Source organism: Polyodon spathula, unplaced genomic scaffold (assembly GCF_017654505.1).
Source record: "Polyodon spathula isolate WHYD16114869_AA unplaced genomic scaffold, ASM1765450v1 scaffolds_3026, whole genome shotgun sequence".
NCBI classification, from domain to species: domain Eukaryota; kingdom Metazoa; phylum Chordata; class Actinopteri; order Acipenseriformes; family Polyodontidae; genus Polyodon; species Polyodon spathula.
In genome coordinates this window covers 86,544-101,324 of record NW_024474490.1, presented here as the reverse complement: position 1 = coordinate 101,324, position 14,781 = coordinate 86,544, and the positions used below count along the sequence as shown (strand labels likewise).

Here is a 14,781-nt window from a genome sequence, read left to right as displayed (position 1 = left end):
CCCTCTAACCCCCGCCCCCTTTCTAGATAACTTCCTTCTAACCCCGGGAATCAATTGCCTGGTCATCCAGTCCAGGGCTCTCTGTTCCCTTTAAACAGCACCCTCACACGTCAGGAGAGTGATTTATCACCAAGAATAATTCCGGCTCTGGTCACAGAGAGGCTTAATTTATAGGTTTATACCAGACCTGTCAACTCTCCCTTATTTGCTGGGACTCCTGTTTTTTGGACCCTTCCAAACTACTGTTTAACCCCTTTGTCAGCAAACCCAAATACACACATATGGTTGTGCGGGATTCAATTATTCACTCGAATCCCAGCACATGAACCAATTTGTGCAACCCTGTGCTCACATACTATTAAACTGACCCTGCACTTTGCACTAATGCTTTTACCAGATGACATTCCAGTCAAGTCTGTTCCTTTTGGGTAGGGGGTCTTAGAAACCAAACAATCATGTACTGACCAACAGGTTTGTCTTGACCCAATTCAAGAATTTAGCACCCCATTTAAAAAGCACAAATCAAATTGCGCTCCTTGTTAAGGTAAGCTTTGTCCCTCTCCAAGCCATTTGGTGTCACATACTGGAGTGTACCACATTAGTGTATGCTACCATCTTGTTTATAGGCTTCTCACTGGAGTAATTTTAGTACTTGTGGAAAAGACTGGTATATGAAGTGGCCAGAAACAGTCATGTCATTGTTTCATATGAATCTCAGAAACAGCCAAGACAGATGACAAAACACCAGTGCCACATGTATTCCACCTGAATATGCCCACGCAAGATCACATTGTATATCAATCCCTCCCCCCCCCACCCACTTCCAAACAAACAGTGGCATGCAAAGGTGTTATACTTGTGTATAAATAGAATCCTGCAAGAGAGTGTCAGAGGACTTCTGTCTGCCCTCAATCCAAAGCCCTGTCCCACAGCAGGGACAGCCCAGAAGTAGCAGCAGCTACAGTTGCCATTGTCCAGCACCACAATGGCCCTATTAAAGCAAAATCTCTACATATACTGCACAGCAGTTTATTGGCCCTTGGTCACGGCTGCTACGCCATGTTAGATGCAATATACATCAATTGCAGCCTAGGTAATGTAGTATTTGGATAAACACAAGTGAACCCTTAGGGCACTACTGAATTGCACAGCAAATGGCAATGTACCAGCGCCTTTACTGGCACCAGCAGAAGAGGTCTCGAGTGCTCAAAAAACAATGCAGCTGTCACTTCAGGGTATTAAACCTCAGTTTACTGCAAACAGCAAATCCAACATGTTGGATAAATCGGCATCTCTAATCCTACTTAGATATGTGACCCCCCTCTATTTGGTGGAGGAATTGAAATTAAGAAAACCCACAAACCACTACAGAATTAACACAAGATAAAGGTTTATTCAAGTTAGAGACTGCTTCTCTAGGACCTGACAATTTGCAAGCCAATCCATTTGAGGAAGAGCATTATAACAGATACCAGGACCAGCAAACCAAGCAGCCACAGGAGACCATGGAAGTGCGTCCAGTGCTTCTCTGCAAGAGGAAGCAAAAGTTAGTGGCAAAGCAACTGTGAGCAAGGGAGGAATACAATGAAGCTTCAGTTCTGGCTTTGGCCCAGGGCCAGAACTGAGCAACACCACATGAAAAAGGCTAGTACTGCTTCAATGCAGAAGATCTCAAATCACTTGCCCGTTTGTTCATGGGGCACAATCTCATCCAAAGTGAAGGTTCCTTCGCTGACAGCAATGAAGCCAGCATGACCAGGAGCAGCTCGCTTGTCTACGTTTGATTTCCCAGGACAGGGCTTTCCTGCACAGCGCCCTCCAGCAGATCTTGATGTGGGAACAGGCATCTCTGTGGAAGGAGAAAAATCAATATCAAGTGCCCAAAATTTAACCAAGGGAGCAGGACTTAAATACTTCAGGGGGGACTCCTTCTCAGAAACCAAGTCCAAATAGTGCTTTTCAGGACCATACCTCTTCCATCAAAGCATCCTTCATTGCAAACACGACGTTCCGGGGAACACACTTCGGTTGAACACATGAAATAGATCTAAAAAGAAAGTAAATGGAGTTAGGAGCAGCTGTAGATCTGCTTTGGTCTAATATACCATTTATGACTAGGCATTTGGAAGCAAGCTTGAGTCTATACAATTGGACCACTATTAAACTCACTTCCTCATCCAAACGCTGCTTGGTCTTGTAGTCCAGGAACTGGAAGATTTCTATTTCAAAGCGTCGAGTGTGCTTGGATACAGGCATGTTATTGTATTTGACATGGAGGCCAGCAGCACTGCTGTAATCCAGGATGTTTGGACAACTGTGGGGGAGAAATTCAGAAGGGAGTCCTACAGCTGCCAACTAGGAGGCTTGAAGTGCATGGTAGCCATATTGTAATGCTAGCAGCTGCAACAGTCTAGCTTGCAAAGATTTAATTTAGATGTTTGCAGCCAGTCACCTAACCAGTTGCTGAACTGGTTAATGGTCACATCTGGCAGTTGCTGCTGGACAAATCCCTGGCATGTTGCTTTTGTCCAGACAAAGGGAGACAAATCAGGATACTCACCCTTCATAGATGATCACCCAGGCAGCTTGAGAGGACCGGGGATAGGCGATGCAGTAGTGGACCAGCAGAACTACACTGGGGTTAGGAGGGTTCACAAGCTGCACTTCCAGATACACCTTGCTTCCAAGCAAGACGCTCAGGGGCAGATGGGACTGTGGGTAGAAGCTGGTGTAGCTGGCATCTGCAAGAGAGGTGCATCATTGGTAACACACCAGCCATTGAAAGAGGAAATTGAGCCAGTCAAATCTAGCAGTCATTACCAGACATGATGCCAAACCAGACCAAATGGGAGAAGTTACGCATCATGTTCAATTACCTGTGGCAATCCTTAACCTAACCCCAAGCCAGCCAAAAGCCAAGGCTGCTGATGGAGGCGATGGGTTCACCACCAAGTAACCCATGCTGGCCAAGTTTCCTTTAGAATAGCGACATTCCACATGGAAACTGTAGTGCAGAGAGGAGACAGTGAAGACAAAGAATCCATTTAGTTACCAGTTGGCACAGATATTCCAGTCAATGACAAAACCATAAAGGCTTTAACTCCGATCATGGGGTCCCCACCCACTACAACCAGCAAAGTATGCTGAAAGAGGGTTAAGCAGCTGCCTGTTCCAAGCGCATGTAGAAGAAATTACCGATAAGGGCCATCTCTGGTAATTTGTCCATACATCTGCTGGATCCCCCGAACCAAACCACGAACTTCAGCAAGATAGATTGTAGTCTCCGCCACAGTCTACAGAAAAAAAAATGATTACAAAGTGAGAACACTGAAGCAGTTGAGGATTGTAATCAACCTGGCCAGCCCAAAACCAGTGGCATTCCAGTAGATTAGCACCCCAACACCCCCCTTAAACATATGGCTGTAAAAAGCATTGCAGCCTAGAAGTCCTAGTACTAACCCAAACCCCAGGAGGAGTGAACTTACAAAGACACGTGTCCCACAGCCAGTCACAGGAAATTTGAAGACCGCAAAGTCTGGAGTGCAGATTACAGGGACACATGAATGGTTTCCTGCAATTACTAGACTGCTCGGATCAATTTCTGGCTTGGTTGAGGTGCGGTATACGGAGAATACAAAATGCCCATCTGCAGTGCACGCTGAAAAGCAGGAAGCAAAGAAACCATTAATGCAAAATAATGAAACCATTTACCTGAAGGACCAGTCCCCTGTACAGTAAGGGTGGAAATCAGGTCAATTATCTCCTCCACCCTCAAAGTTTTCCTATACAAGCTGTTCAAAGTTACTCTGGATAGCTCATTAGATGAGCAGTGCTATATCAAAAGTGTAAAACCAAGCCATACCATCCAAAGGATAGTAACAATGGGAAGTTCTTGCATCCACACAACATCCATTGGCCACACACCATTGTGGATCAGCATTAGGTGGACCACAAGCCAACTGCTGACTTCTTGGTATCTTGCACCCTGCAAGAGAGTAAACTTCAATGTTATAGGTTGTACAGGGAAGACCCTGTAGTTTAGGTGTTAATATCTTGTGTAGGGGCACATTGTATTCAATACAAAGCAACATGATGCAGCAACAGCATTGGCAGACAAGCAACACCAGACTTGAGCACTCTGGTATTTTGTGTCCAGTGAACAAACACTCACCCACATGTGGTACTAGACCAGGAACAGGACATTTGGCCTGTATATCTCCTCGCTCCCCAGTAAAAGTTGTGTAGAGGACTCTCAGGATATAGAAGTTGTTCTAGAAGTGGAAAGAGAGTTGGTCATTCTTGACAGGATTTTGATCACCAATACAAATGGGGAATCACAGCTGCAATTGCCCTCAGCTTACCAGGATCTTGACATGACAGGCCTTGTAAGGAGCAGTCAAGATGTTTTTGCCATTTCCCTTCAAACTGTAGCCACAAGTCTTGGGAGCACCGATAACAGCTACCAAGTTGTTGGATTCATCTACAACAGATGCCACATTTAGAGCATGCTTAGAGCATGCTGTTTCACAGCACCCACATTACTGTGTACCAAGCCAACTCACCCATTAAATGGATATCTTGTAGCAGTCCCCCAGGAAGCTCCACTGTCATGCAAGTATCACTGCAGAGGACAGAAACCCCAAAGGGAGGGAGGGGGGAGCCTGTTGGTAAAGCTGCACTGGTTGGACATTTCATCTGCACCTGTACCCTTTTCCCACTAAGGGTTACATATACTAGGGTCAGGACATAATTCCCATTCTGGAAGAGAATCAAGGGAGGAGAGAGAGCACAAGTGAGGGTATTTACATGCATAGGAAGTTTAAAAGCAACAGTACAGAAAGCTAAAAATATTTACCAGCATCTTGACATCACAGGCTGTGTAAGGGGCTGTGAAGATGTTCTTTCCTCTCCCATGCACCAAGCTGTAGCCACACTTTCTGCTATCATCTTGGACAGTTACCAGAGTGTTGGATTTATCTGCAAGAGGCAACATTGCCACGAGATTGGGTTATCCTCATTGCCAAGCAATTTGGGTGGGAAGTTATCTGGGACAAGGCACAACCTTACCCATCACAGCTACTTGTTCAATTGGTCCTTCAGGCAGCTCTATTGTCATGACTGAGGCTCTGCAGGCAGTGGGTATTGTTGGTTTTCTAGGAGTGGTTGTAGAGGGAGGGGGTTTTGTGGGCACTACAGCACCGGTTGGGCATTGCATCTGAACATAAGCTTGTTGTCCAGAAGTTGTGTAGCGGAGGGTCAGGATGTAGTGCTCATTCTAGAACAAGGAGGAAGTTGGCTTGATCAAAAAGTATAACCAGGAAACAAGCAAATTGCAGGTAGTTCACTCACACAGTGATCATGTCAGCAGGTGTCACAAATGGCATGCTTTGAAACAACGACTAGAAAATCTACTAGGCACACTTCAGAACTATGAAGCCCAGTGTTTTTGTAACAATGCCTTCCACCGTTGTCCCCACTTCAGTGGGAGAACTTACCTGGACTAGTTTCAAAACTAGTCTGTTTACATTCCAAGCCTGCAGTGTTCTGATGAAGTTTCAGGATGGAGCAGCGCCTTGCTAGTTCAAAACAATACTGCCACAGAGCTGCATTAATATTACTACCACATCCAATTACTTGAAATTTCTATGGATTTCATTTACTCCCATTTCCCGGAAAAGGAGTTGTCAAGAAATGGCAAGCTACCAATCTGCCTGTGCTCCATTCTCCAAAACACATCCTTTTTGTTTTTAAAAAGAGATAAAACCTTGGGCCAAGAGGCCATAAAAGCAGGGTTTGGAATAATTGCATGTCAAAGCTTAGTCTTACCTGCCATCTGTACGCTGTCAAATAATCCCCAAATTGATTGAGACGTACACGTTATTTCCATTTACATATACTTGTAGTATAAAACAGAACACAGAATCATTTGTGGTAGCATCTTGTATTTCACTTGGACTCTCATCTAACCCCAGATGTAACTAAACACATCTGCTCACGAACTGCCCCGATATCAAATCCTAACTGGGTTTTTTATTTGCTCTTATTAGGACTGAAGTCATTGCATCTTGCTCTATTGTCCTGTAATTCTTGATGTGTATTTTGTTTACAACTGCAAGTCTCCCTGGGTAAGGAAGTCTGCCAAGAACATAGAATTTTAAAATTTGCCTTGGATGTCCCTACATAAAACCACTTGCCCCCGTGGGGGCAATATTTATGGTAGTGAAAACACAAGTACTCCAACTGATCATTCAGTATCACTGATCCACCTATTCCTCTGCTGGTGCCATCTGTTGGGAGTGCTTCTGGCATGATCTTTGTGCTCTGCAAACACAGTACATGCCACGCTCTCTGTTCAGTCAGTGGGGATTTCTCAGCTGTAAACACTTCCTATTTGCAAGCTCCACTCAGCAGGTGATGAGGAATACCAATATACTGGGGCTTAAAGCACACGATCAACTAAAAAAAAAAAAAAAAAAAAGGAAGTTCCTTAAAAGCCAAAAACAGAGTTGTTAAGTCACTTCTCTTCACCCCCTTCCCAATCTCTTCCTATAGTGCAGGATCTTAACTGGCACTTCTATATAGTGAAACAGGTAGTTTCTGCAGAGTTAGGGAAGAGAACAGCTAGTTTTCATTTTGTGCAAGAGAAGCTATAACGTTTCTACAAGCCGATAGGCTGAAGGTGGGAGAGGAGCAGGCGTTGGCCGATCCAATTGTTGTTCCCAAGGTTTATTGGGCTGTTCAACAGTGTTCAAAGGTATTTCACAGGGACACGAGTCAGAGCCCCCAGTGTTGGAACAGCAGGTCAGCCCAGTGATACTCCAAGCAGGCTACTGTAGTTTGCAAACAGAATTGACAGCGCCGACAGATTGAGAAGAAAATAACTATGGATTGCATGCAGGAAAAATTCAAGAATGTTAAGGCAGTTCCTCCAATACAAAATGGCATGAATGGTTAGGTGCAGAGCATTCAATTACCCCTGCCTGGAAGAGTCTACCACTGCCAAGGGGGTATGCATTGTATTTGATGAATTTAGCTTTGATTTCTGTATGAAACAGCCATTGCCAGGTATTTTTATATATTACAAATAACCCACAAGTGTACAGGTTCAGACTAAACCAACTTCAAAATGGTGTATCGAGAACATAACTTTCTTCAATGGCAATGCATATGAAGTGTTGCAGTAGATAACCGCCTGCATAAACCAAGTTATTGTAATCCAGTAAAACTGGTTAGCAGGTGTGTACAGTACTACAGATCTTGCAACTACAATGTAGAAAAATGCACTCTGGCACTGCTATTGTGGAAAGACTCAACATTGGGATGCAGTTACCCAAATTAAATGCAACGTACAATGAACCGCGCAGCTTTATGCAATTAGAGAGAGTTATGCGTCTAACCATATCATGCAATCACAATGATGCACGTAAAAAAGGGACCTGCCATATGCTATGCAACTAACCAATATACAAAGTGGCATGTACGCACCATTTTAAAAACCTTCTGTACCAGTGTTCTGGTTTTTATATATACCCTCACCCCTCCCCATGATTACCACTATCCGGACATCACAGGCTTCGTAGGGGGTTATGAAAAGGGTCCTTCCACTTCCCTGCAGCAAGGTGTAGTTGCAGTACACTGGAGCCTTGACGACAACTATCCATTTGTTGGAATAATCTACAAAAGAAAAGAGTTGCCATAAAATCCCCCTACTGTGCCATAGACAAAAGCTTACAGGTGTCTAGCAAAAACCCAACTCACCTAGAAGCTCCACTAGGTCCGAAGGTTCCATGGGCAGCACCACCATCATGCCAGAGGAGTTGCACACCACATCTGGTGTGGGAGGGGTCCTTGTTGATTTTGTGGTTGTAGTTGCAGGTGCTTTTGTTGGTTCTCCTGCACTAGTTGGACATTTCATCTGCACATACCCTACTTCTCCATCAACTGTTGTATAGCGCAAGGCCAAGTAGTAGTTCTCATTCTAGAATTTGCATAAAAAAAGGTTTAGGGTAAGAGGAAAGTAAATCTGAAGCAGACTCTGGAACTAGCTAATCCCCAATGAGGGATTTTGGGGCAACACTAACCTTAAATACAACATTAGGAAATCCAAGAGCAGTTCAAGTCAGGGCATGTGAAACCAGCCCCATCATATGATCACTACTTGGGTGCATTCCCTATCCTCCCCTTCCCCCTTATGGTATTAGACCGTTAGGTTGCAGAAACCCCTTTACAGTTGTGCATTTACAGACCAAGTTTGAATAGAAGTACAAGAGCAGCCCATTGGCAGAAATGGATTACCAGAATCTTGACATCACACGCCGTGTAGGGGGTTTTGAAGAGGTTCCTTTCTCTGCTCTGAATCAAGGTGTAGTTGCAATTCTCAGGAGCATCAAGGACAGCTACCCACTTGCTGGATTCAGCTACAAGAGAAGTTTACATACAATTCCCTAGTGCCCTTGTCAAATTCATCCACATAGGGGCAAAGAGCCCAACTCACCTAGAAGCTCTACTAGTACCAGAGGTTCCTTGGACAGCTCCACCACCATACTAGAGGCAGTGCAGACCACAGTTGGCTTCCCACCACTGGTGGTCATAGTTGTCTTTGTAGTGCTTCCGGTGGTCCTGGTTGTAGTTGGGGTTTTTGTGGGTTCTCCAGCACTGGTGGGGCATTTCAATACCATATACCCTTTTTTGCCACCAGTTGTCAGATACCATATTTCCAAAACATAGCTTTGATTCTAGAACAAAGAACATATGTAATATACCCAAATTGATTGCCATGGTTTTAAAATGATCATACAAGCTGGAAAACAAATTTACTCTTGTGATTAATAGGCGGCCAAGAGGAAAGCAGAGCAAGATGGGCCAATCATACCATCATTGCCCAACAGTATACTGAGCATCAAAAGAAACTTCCTTATTACAACACATTTTAAAAAAAAAAATGCATAAACCGACAAAATGATTATATCTATAGAAATACTTGATCATTCATCCTTGACCGTGACATGCTTGCATGACTGACTCCAGCACATGCACTTAAAATCACCCAGTTACCAAAACATTTGATTGGACATGGATAGGGAGTGTTGAATTGCAAGCTTGAATAAAAGGAATAAAGAAATACAAAAAACAATGCCACATCTGTGGAGAGCAGAACCTTCATGAATCAGCATGTTGGAGGCTGGACTAGGGCAGCGTACTGTGGCTCGCCATTTTGGGTGCTCACAGCCAGCAATTTCAAAACCTGGGAAGACTACAGAACCAGACACCGTAAAATGACGGGCCACGAACTGGGAGACCAGGAGTCACACCTGCTTAAGAACGACAGATCATTTTGGCATCTTTGTCAATGGTTAAAAAGTCATTGCACCTGTCAGTTTGATCACATGTAGTATTTGGATACTAGTGATACTTTTGATGTTCAGTATATGAAGCTTTATTAAAAGCGCAGAAGTTTGGTTGGGGGGAGAAGAGAAAGCACACAGTATGGTGGAATATCTAGGTGATCTCATGGATGAATGGACAGGGTCTGGAAAAAAAGAAATGGATTGACTATGCAAAAGGCATCATTTCATGCAAAATGACACAAAGGTGGAAAGTGTTCACCATCTCCAATTAGTCCAAACAATTACCAGTATCCTGACATCACAGGCAGCGTAAGGGGCTATGAAGAAGTTCCTTCCACTTCCCTGCAACAAGGTGTAGTTGCAATGCTTGGGAGCATCAATGACAGTTACCCACTGGTTGGATTTATCTACAAAGAAAGAGGGAAAGTTACTATAGAAGACTCCCTCCACAGTGTCAGATATGATGCTCCTCCAAATACTCAAAAGCCTAACTCACCTAGAACCTTCACAAGTCTTAGAGGTTCCTTTGGCAGCTCCACCACCACACTGGAAGCTGTGCAGACCACAGTTGTAGGGGCCTTGGTAGTCTTCCTGCTGGTGGTTCTGGTAGTAGTCGACCTCCTTGTGGTTCTGGTAGTAGTCTTGGTCGGCCCCCCAATGGTTCTGGTAGTGCTGGTCGTCGTCCTCCTGGTGGTTCCGATAGTCCTGGTCGGCTCCCCAATGGGAGTACTGGTCGTCCTCCTGCTGGTGGTTCTGGGTAGTCGTCCTCCTGGTGGTTCTGGGTCCTCCTGGTGGTTCTGGTAGTAGTCTTGGTCGGCTCCCCAATGGGAGTACTGGTCGTCCTCCTGCTGGTGGTTCTGGTGGTCGGCTGGTGGTTCTGGTAGTCGTCCTCCTGGTGGTGGTTCTGGTAGTCCTCCTGGTGGTTCCGATAGTCTTGGTCGGCTCCCCAATGGGAGTACTGGTCGTCCTCCTGCTGGTGGTTCTGGGTAGTCGTCCTCCTGGTGGTTCTGGTAGTAGTCCTGGTGGTGGCTCCCCAATGGGAGTTCTGGTCGTCCTGGTCTGGTGGTTCCCCCTGCTGGTCTGGGTCCTGCTGGTGGTTCTGGGTAGTCGTCCTCCTGGTCGTCCTCCTGCTGGTGGTTCTGGTAGTCGTCCTCCTGGTGGTTCTGGAGTAGTCTTGGTCGGCTCCCCAATGGGAGTACTGGTCGTCCTCCTGCTGGTAGGTTCTGGTAGTCGTCCTTGGTCGGCTCCCCAATGGTGGTTCTGGTCTTGGTCCTCCTGCTGAGTTCTGGTCCCTCCTGCTGGTGGTTCTGGTCGTCCTCCTGCTGGTGGTTCTGGTCGTCCTCCTGGTGGTGGTTCTGGTAGTCCTGCTGGTGGTTCTGGTAGTCGTCCTGCTGGTGGTTCTGGTAGTAGTCTTGGTCGGCTCCCCAATGGGAGTACTGGTCGTCCTCCTGCTGGTGGTTCTGGTTCTGGTAGTAGTCGTCCTCCTGGTGGTGGTGGTAGTAGTCTTGGTCGTGCTCCCCTGGTCTGGTCGTCCTCCTGCTGGTGGTTCTGGTAGTCGTCCTCCTCCTGTTGGATAGTCTTGGTCGGCTCCCCTGGTAGTACTGGTCGTCCTCCTGCTGGTGGTTCTGGTAGTAGTCCTCCTGGTGGCCCCCCAATGGTAGTGCTGGTCGTCTCCCCTGGTGGGTGGTGGTGGTAGTAGTCCTGGTGGTGGTCCCTGGTGGTAGTCGTCCTCCTGGTCGTCCTCCTGCTGGTGGAATTCTGGTAGTAGTCGTCCTCCTCCTGGTGGTGGTAGTAGTCTTGGTCGGCTCCCCAATAGTACTGGTCGTCCTCCTGCTGGTGGTTCTGGTAGTCCTCCTGCTGGTGGTTCTGGTAGTAGTCCTGCTGGGCTGGTCGGCTGGTAGTACTGGTCGTCCTCCTGCTGGTGGGTTCTGGTAGTAGTCGTCCTCCTGGTCGGCCCCCTGCTGGTGGTTCTGGTAGACATCCTCCTGGTGGTTCTGGTAGGTCGTCCTCCTGGTGCTGGTGGTTCTGGTAGTCGTCCTGCTGGTGGTTCCGGTAGTAGTCGTCCTCCTGGTCGGCCCCCAAATGGTTGTGCTGGTAATCGTCCTCCTGGTGGTGGATCTGGTAGTCATCCTCCTGGTGGTTCTGGTAGTAGTCTTGGTCGGCTCCCCAATGGGAGTGCTGGTCGTCCTCACCCTGGTCGGCTCCCAAATGGTAGTCTTCCTGCTGGTGGTTCTAGTCGTCCTCCCACTGGTAGTTCTAGCAGTCCGTGTTGGCTTCCTAGTAGTCGTTTTTATTGGACATCTCATGTGCACGTAGTCTCCCTCAGCAGTGGTAATGTAGAGCAATGTTAAGCTGTAGCTTCCGTCCTGCAAGTGAAGAGACAGAACTAGTTGACAGAAGGACATTACGCTTTTAGATTTTCCCACCACAGAGCCAAGCTGACATCCTGCAATGAAAGTTACACTTTGCCAACACACACAAATGGTCTTCACAAATTAGACCACCAGTACAGCTATCACTTAATATTTAGTAATGTCTAAACTAATTACCCCATTATAATATCAACCTTAAATTAGTTCTGTTGAGGTGGGGGTTGAAACAGGATTTGCCAAAGATCTCATTTAAGGATAGTTCTCCAATTTGTTTCAGTGCTAAGAAAACAAATTCTGTGTGGTTTGGTTCTCACACAGCTTGACAAATAGCCAGTGGAGAACCATTTGTAGCCGTACCATACCGAGCTCTCTGGTTGGGATGTGCCATTGGAGAAGGGGCATTAGTCAGCAGATGTGAAAAGATAGTTTTATGTAGGTTGTAGCATTAGAAATCAAACTCCAGATTAGAATACAATGTACGGTTCCCACCTGTATCTGGACATCACAACCTCTGTAGGGGGTTGTAAAGAAGTTCCTTCCTCCTCTTCCCTGCACCAAACTGTAGTTGCAGTAACTGGGAGCATCATTGATATCCACCCACTCATTGGACGGACCTATACAAAAAAAAAAAAAAGTTACATTACCTACCAAGACAGATCAGTTCCCTCCCAAAAGAATTTGGGGCCAAATTCAGACTCACTCAATACTAGAACTTGAAGCAACTCAGAGGGCAGCTCCACAGTCATGCTGGAGGCTTTGCAGAGAGCAGCGTCAGGGAGAGTTGGCATTACAGGTTTCCAAGTAGTTGTTGGCTCTCCAGCAGTGGGTCTGGTCATCTCCCCACCAGAGGTTCTAGTAGTCTCTGTTGGCTCCCCACCAGTGGCTGGACATCTAATGTCAAAGTACCCTCGTTGATCAGCAGTTATGTAAAGCAAGGTCAAGATGTAGTTTCCATTCTGAAAGTGAAGGGACACAAGTTGAAGACCAGAAGGACTTTGTCCAAAATGAGATTTACTGTCTGTAGAATAGTCTGCTTCAACTCTGGGAGGCTTCCATAGCTGGCAAATCGCCTTGATCCGAGTTTAGTGTTACTCAATTTATAGTGTACTCCACACCTAAACCCCTACCCATAGTCATGCTTACCCACTATTTTAACCATGTCTTAGCAGCAGCAACATTAAAATGGTGGCACCATAAAGCCAAATTTGCACCCCTGGGACAGTTGAGGCTTTTCAACTCACACCCCAATGCATTCAAGTGTAGTCCTGCTGTGAAAAGATACCAGAAACGGTTAACATTAAAATGCATTGCAATACAAGTTAAAGCTGAACTGTCCCAGTGAACATTCCCATGGTAACCTAAATGCATGCCTGCCACAGGCATAACCCGGGTCCTAGAAGAGAGACTGGAGCACACTTGCTGTGTAACCGAGATTTTAGAACCCAACACATTAACAAAAACATAAGCTTAGATGGGAGAATTTACACCCCTTCCCCCCTCCATGAATTCTAGAAGAGGACACATATCCTGTAGCAAACTATGCTAGTGTTTGTAGCAATAGTGTACAGTATTAACACTTCTCCAATTCACCGTTCTCTTTGCACTTGCTACGAGAGAGAGAGAGAGAACATGAAGACAGTTTACAGCACGAATTATGCCTGCACAGCATTCATGATGTAAAAAGCAGGTTCATCTGCACTTTGTACACGAGTAGCTATGGCTATTTAGTAACCTATTCCATCACATTAAGCATACAACATTAGAAAGAGTTACAAATTAAATGCAATTCAGGAAAAAGCTACCGGCAAGATACCTACTGTAACATAACCAAACTCAAACACAATCTCAGTACAACTGCCAACTTCAGGAATCCTTCTACTTCATTCAGTAAAAGGGCATCTACTTGCTGTTACGGCATTGAAACAACTGAAATGAACACAACTTGAGCTGCTCAAATACAGGATGTCCAACCCTTGCTGACAAGATACAAGGAAGGACAGGCCAGTTTTAACATGCTTCACTGCAACAATTGAAAAAGCACATAAAGCTCCATCTAAAGGCTTTGCTGGTCCAACTTCCTTACCTGATATTTGCCCCAGTCTGATGGTCCTTTTTGGCAGCTAAATCTTGTAGCCATTTTAGCAGCAGAAGCTGTGTGCACAATACACCTACACAATTCAGATTACAGATGCGTTCAGTCGATTTAACCACCAACGATTGACTACTGTACCAAGGAACATCATTTGAATATCATATTTTGGACTGGGTTTACAGTTCCAGATTGTGAAATCAATAGCTTTGAAATGAGGGATTAAAGTCTCAGCCTTTAGCAAGATAGTTAGGGCTCAGAGGAAGCTAGGTTTTGTTTGTTTTCACCTTTTGTTAGAATAGAAAATTAGTGTGCTGGAAAAACACAATTGTTGGTATCGTCGAGCAAGTAGCTAGAATAGGATTGAGAATACAAATGTTAGAATGTAATCATGCAGCTGTGTTGGTGCGACATCAAAAGGATACAAAATTCTACTGGGTACAGAAATACCAGATTTAATACCAAACAAATTAACAAAGAGCCAAAACCCACCCGATCAATCAGGTTAGCGTTTTGTTGATGTTGCGTGCAGTAAACCAACATTTAACTACACCATGTACAGGTATGTTGGTTTACCATTTGTGGAGCTACAGTTGGAGCAAAGTTGAGCACCCTTCATGCTACCTTCTTTCAACTCCATATTGTTGATGTTGCCTTTGTTCCTGATTTGCTAACTAAAGTCATTGGCAAGCTGTGGTACATGATTTAACAGGCTTCAGTTTTCCAGTTTACACTGAAATGTGTTTAGCACATCCCCTACAATGTGTCAGATTTACTGTCAGTCTGAACTGATAAATTACCTGTTTAAAAAAAGCAAGGGGGTCAAGGGCTAGGTTATAAAAGGCTACAATGTATATACACACACACCCAGCCATTTGTTCACAGGAGTAAGGGGCTGTGACAAATACAATGATTCTTGGTTGGAAATCTCCCTCCCAACCTGTGAGGGCGCCAAGCAGCAAGAACACAGTTC

The 14,781-nt window shown here is 45.4% G+C and overlaps 1 protein-coding gene across 1 annotated transcript; it reads right to left on the bottom strand.

The window, feature by feature from the left end:
- Positions 1-1,373: 1,373 nt before the first annotated feature.
- LOC121311245 (zona pellucida sperm-binding protein 1-like) lies at positions 1,374-3,925 on the bottom strand. Its single transcript, XM_041243885.1, has 9 exons — positions 3,863-3,925; positions 3,486-3,658; positions 3,196-3,293; positions 2,877-3,004; positions 2,561-2,741; positions 2,170-2,314; positions 1,972-2,047; positions 1,685-1,849; positions 1,374-1,528 (listed from the first exon to the last, which is right to left on the bottom strand). Exons 3-9 carry the CDS (start codon positions 3,228-3,230, stop codon positions 1,416-1,418), a joined length of 843 nt encoding a protein of 280 aa, XP_041099819.1. The 5' UTR covers positions 3,231-3,293; positions 3,486-3,658; positions 3,863-3,925; the 3' UTR covers positions 1,374-1,415.
- Between the last annotated feature and the right edge of the window lie 10,856 nt (positions 3,926-14,781).

Bases quoted from the DNA above. Each gene is read 5' to 3' on its own strand.
- LOC121311245 (XM_041243885.1), bottom strand. From the start codon at position 3,230: ATGTATGGACAAATTACCAGAGATGGCCCTTATCG. The intron at 2,048-2,169 runs GTGAGTTTAATA...CTTTCTTTTTAG, and splicing joins AGCAGCGTTTGGATGAGGAA to ATCTATTTCATGTGTTCAAC. The intron at 1,850-1,971 runs GTATGGTCCTGA...CTCCTTCCACAG, and splicing joins AGGATGCTTTGATGGAAGAG to AGATGCCTGTTCCCACATCA.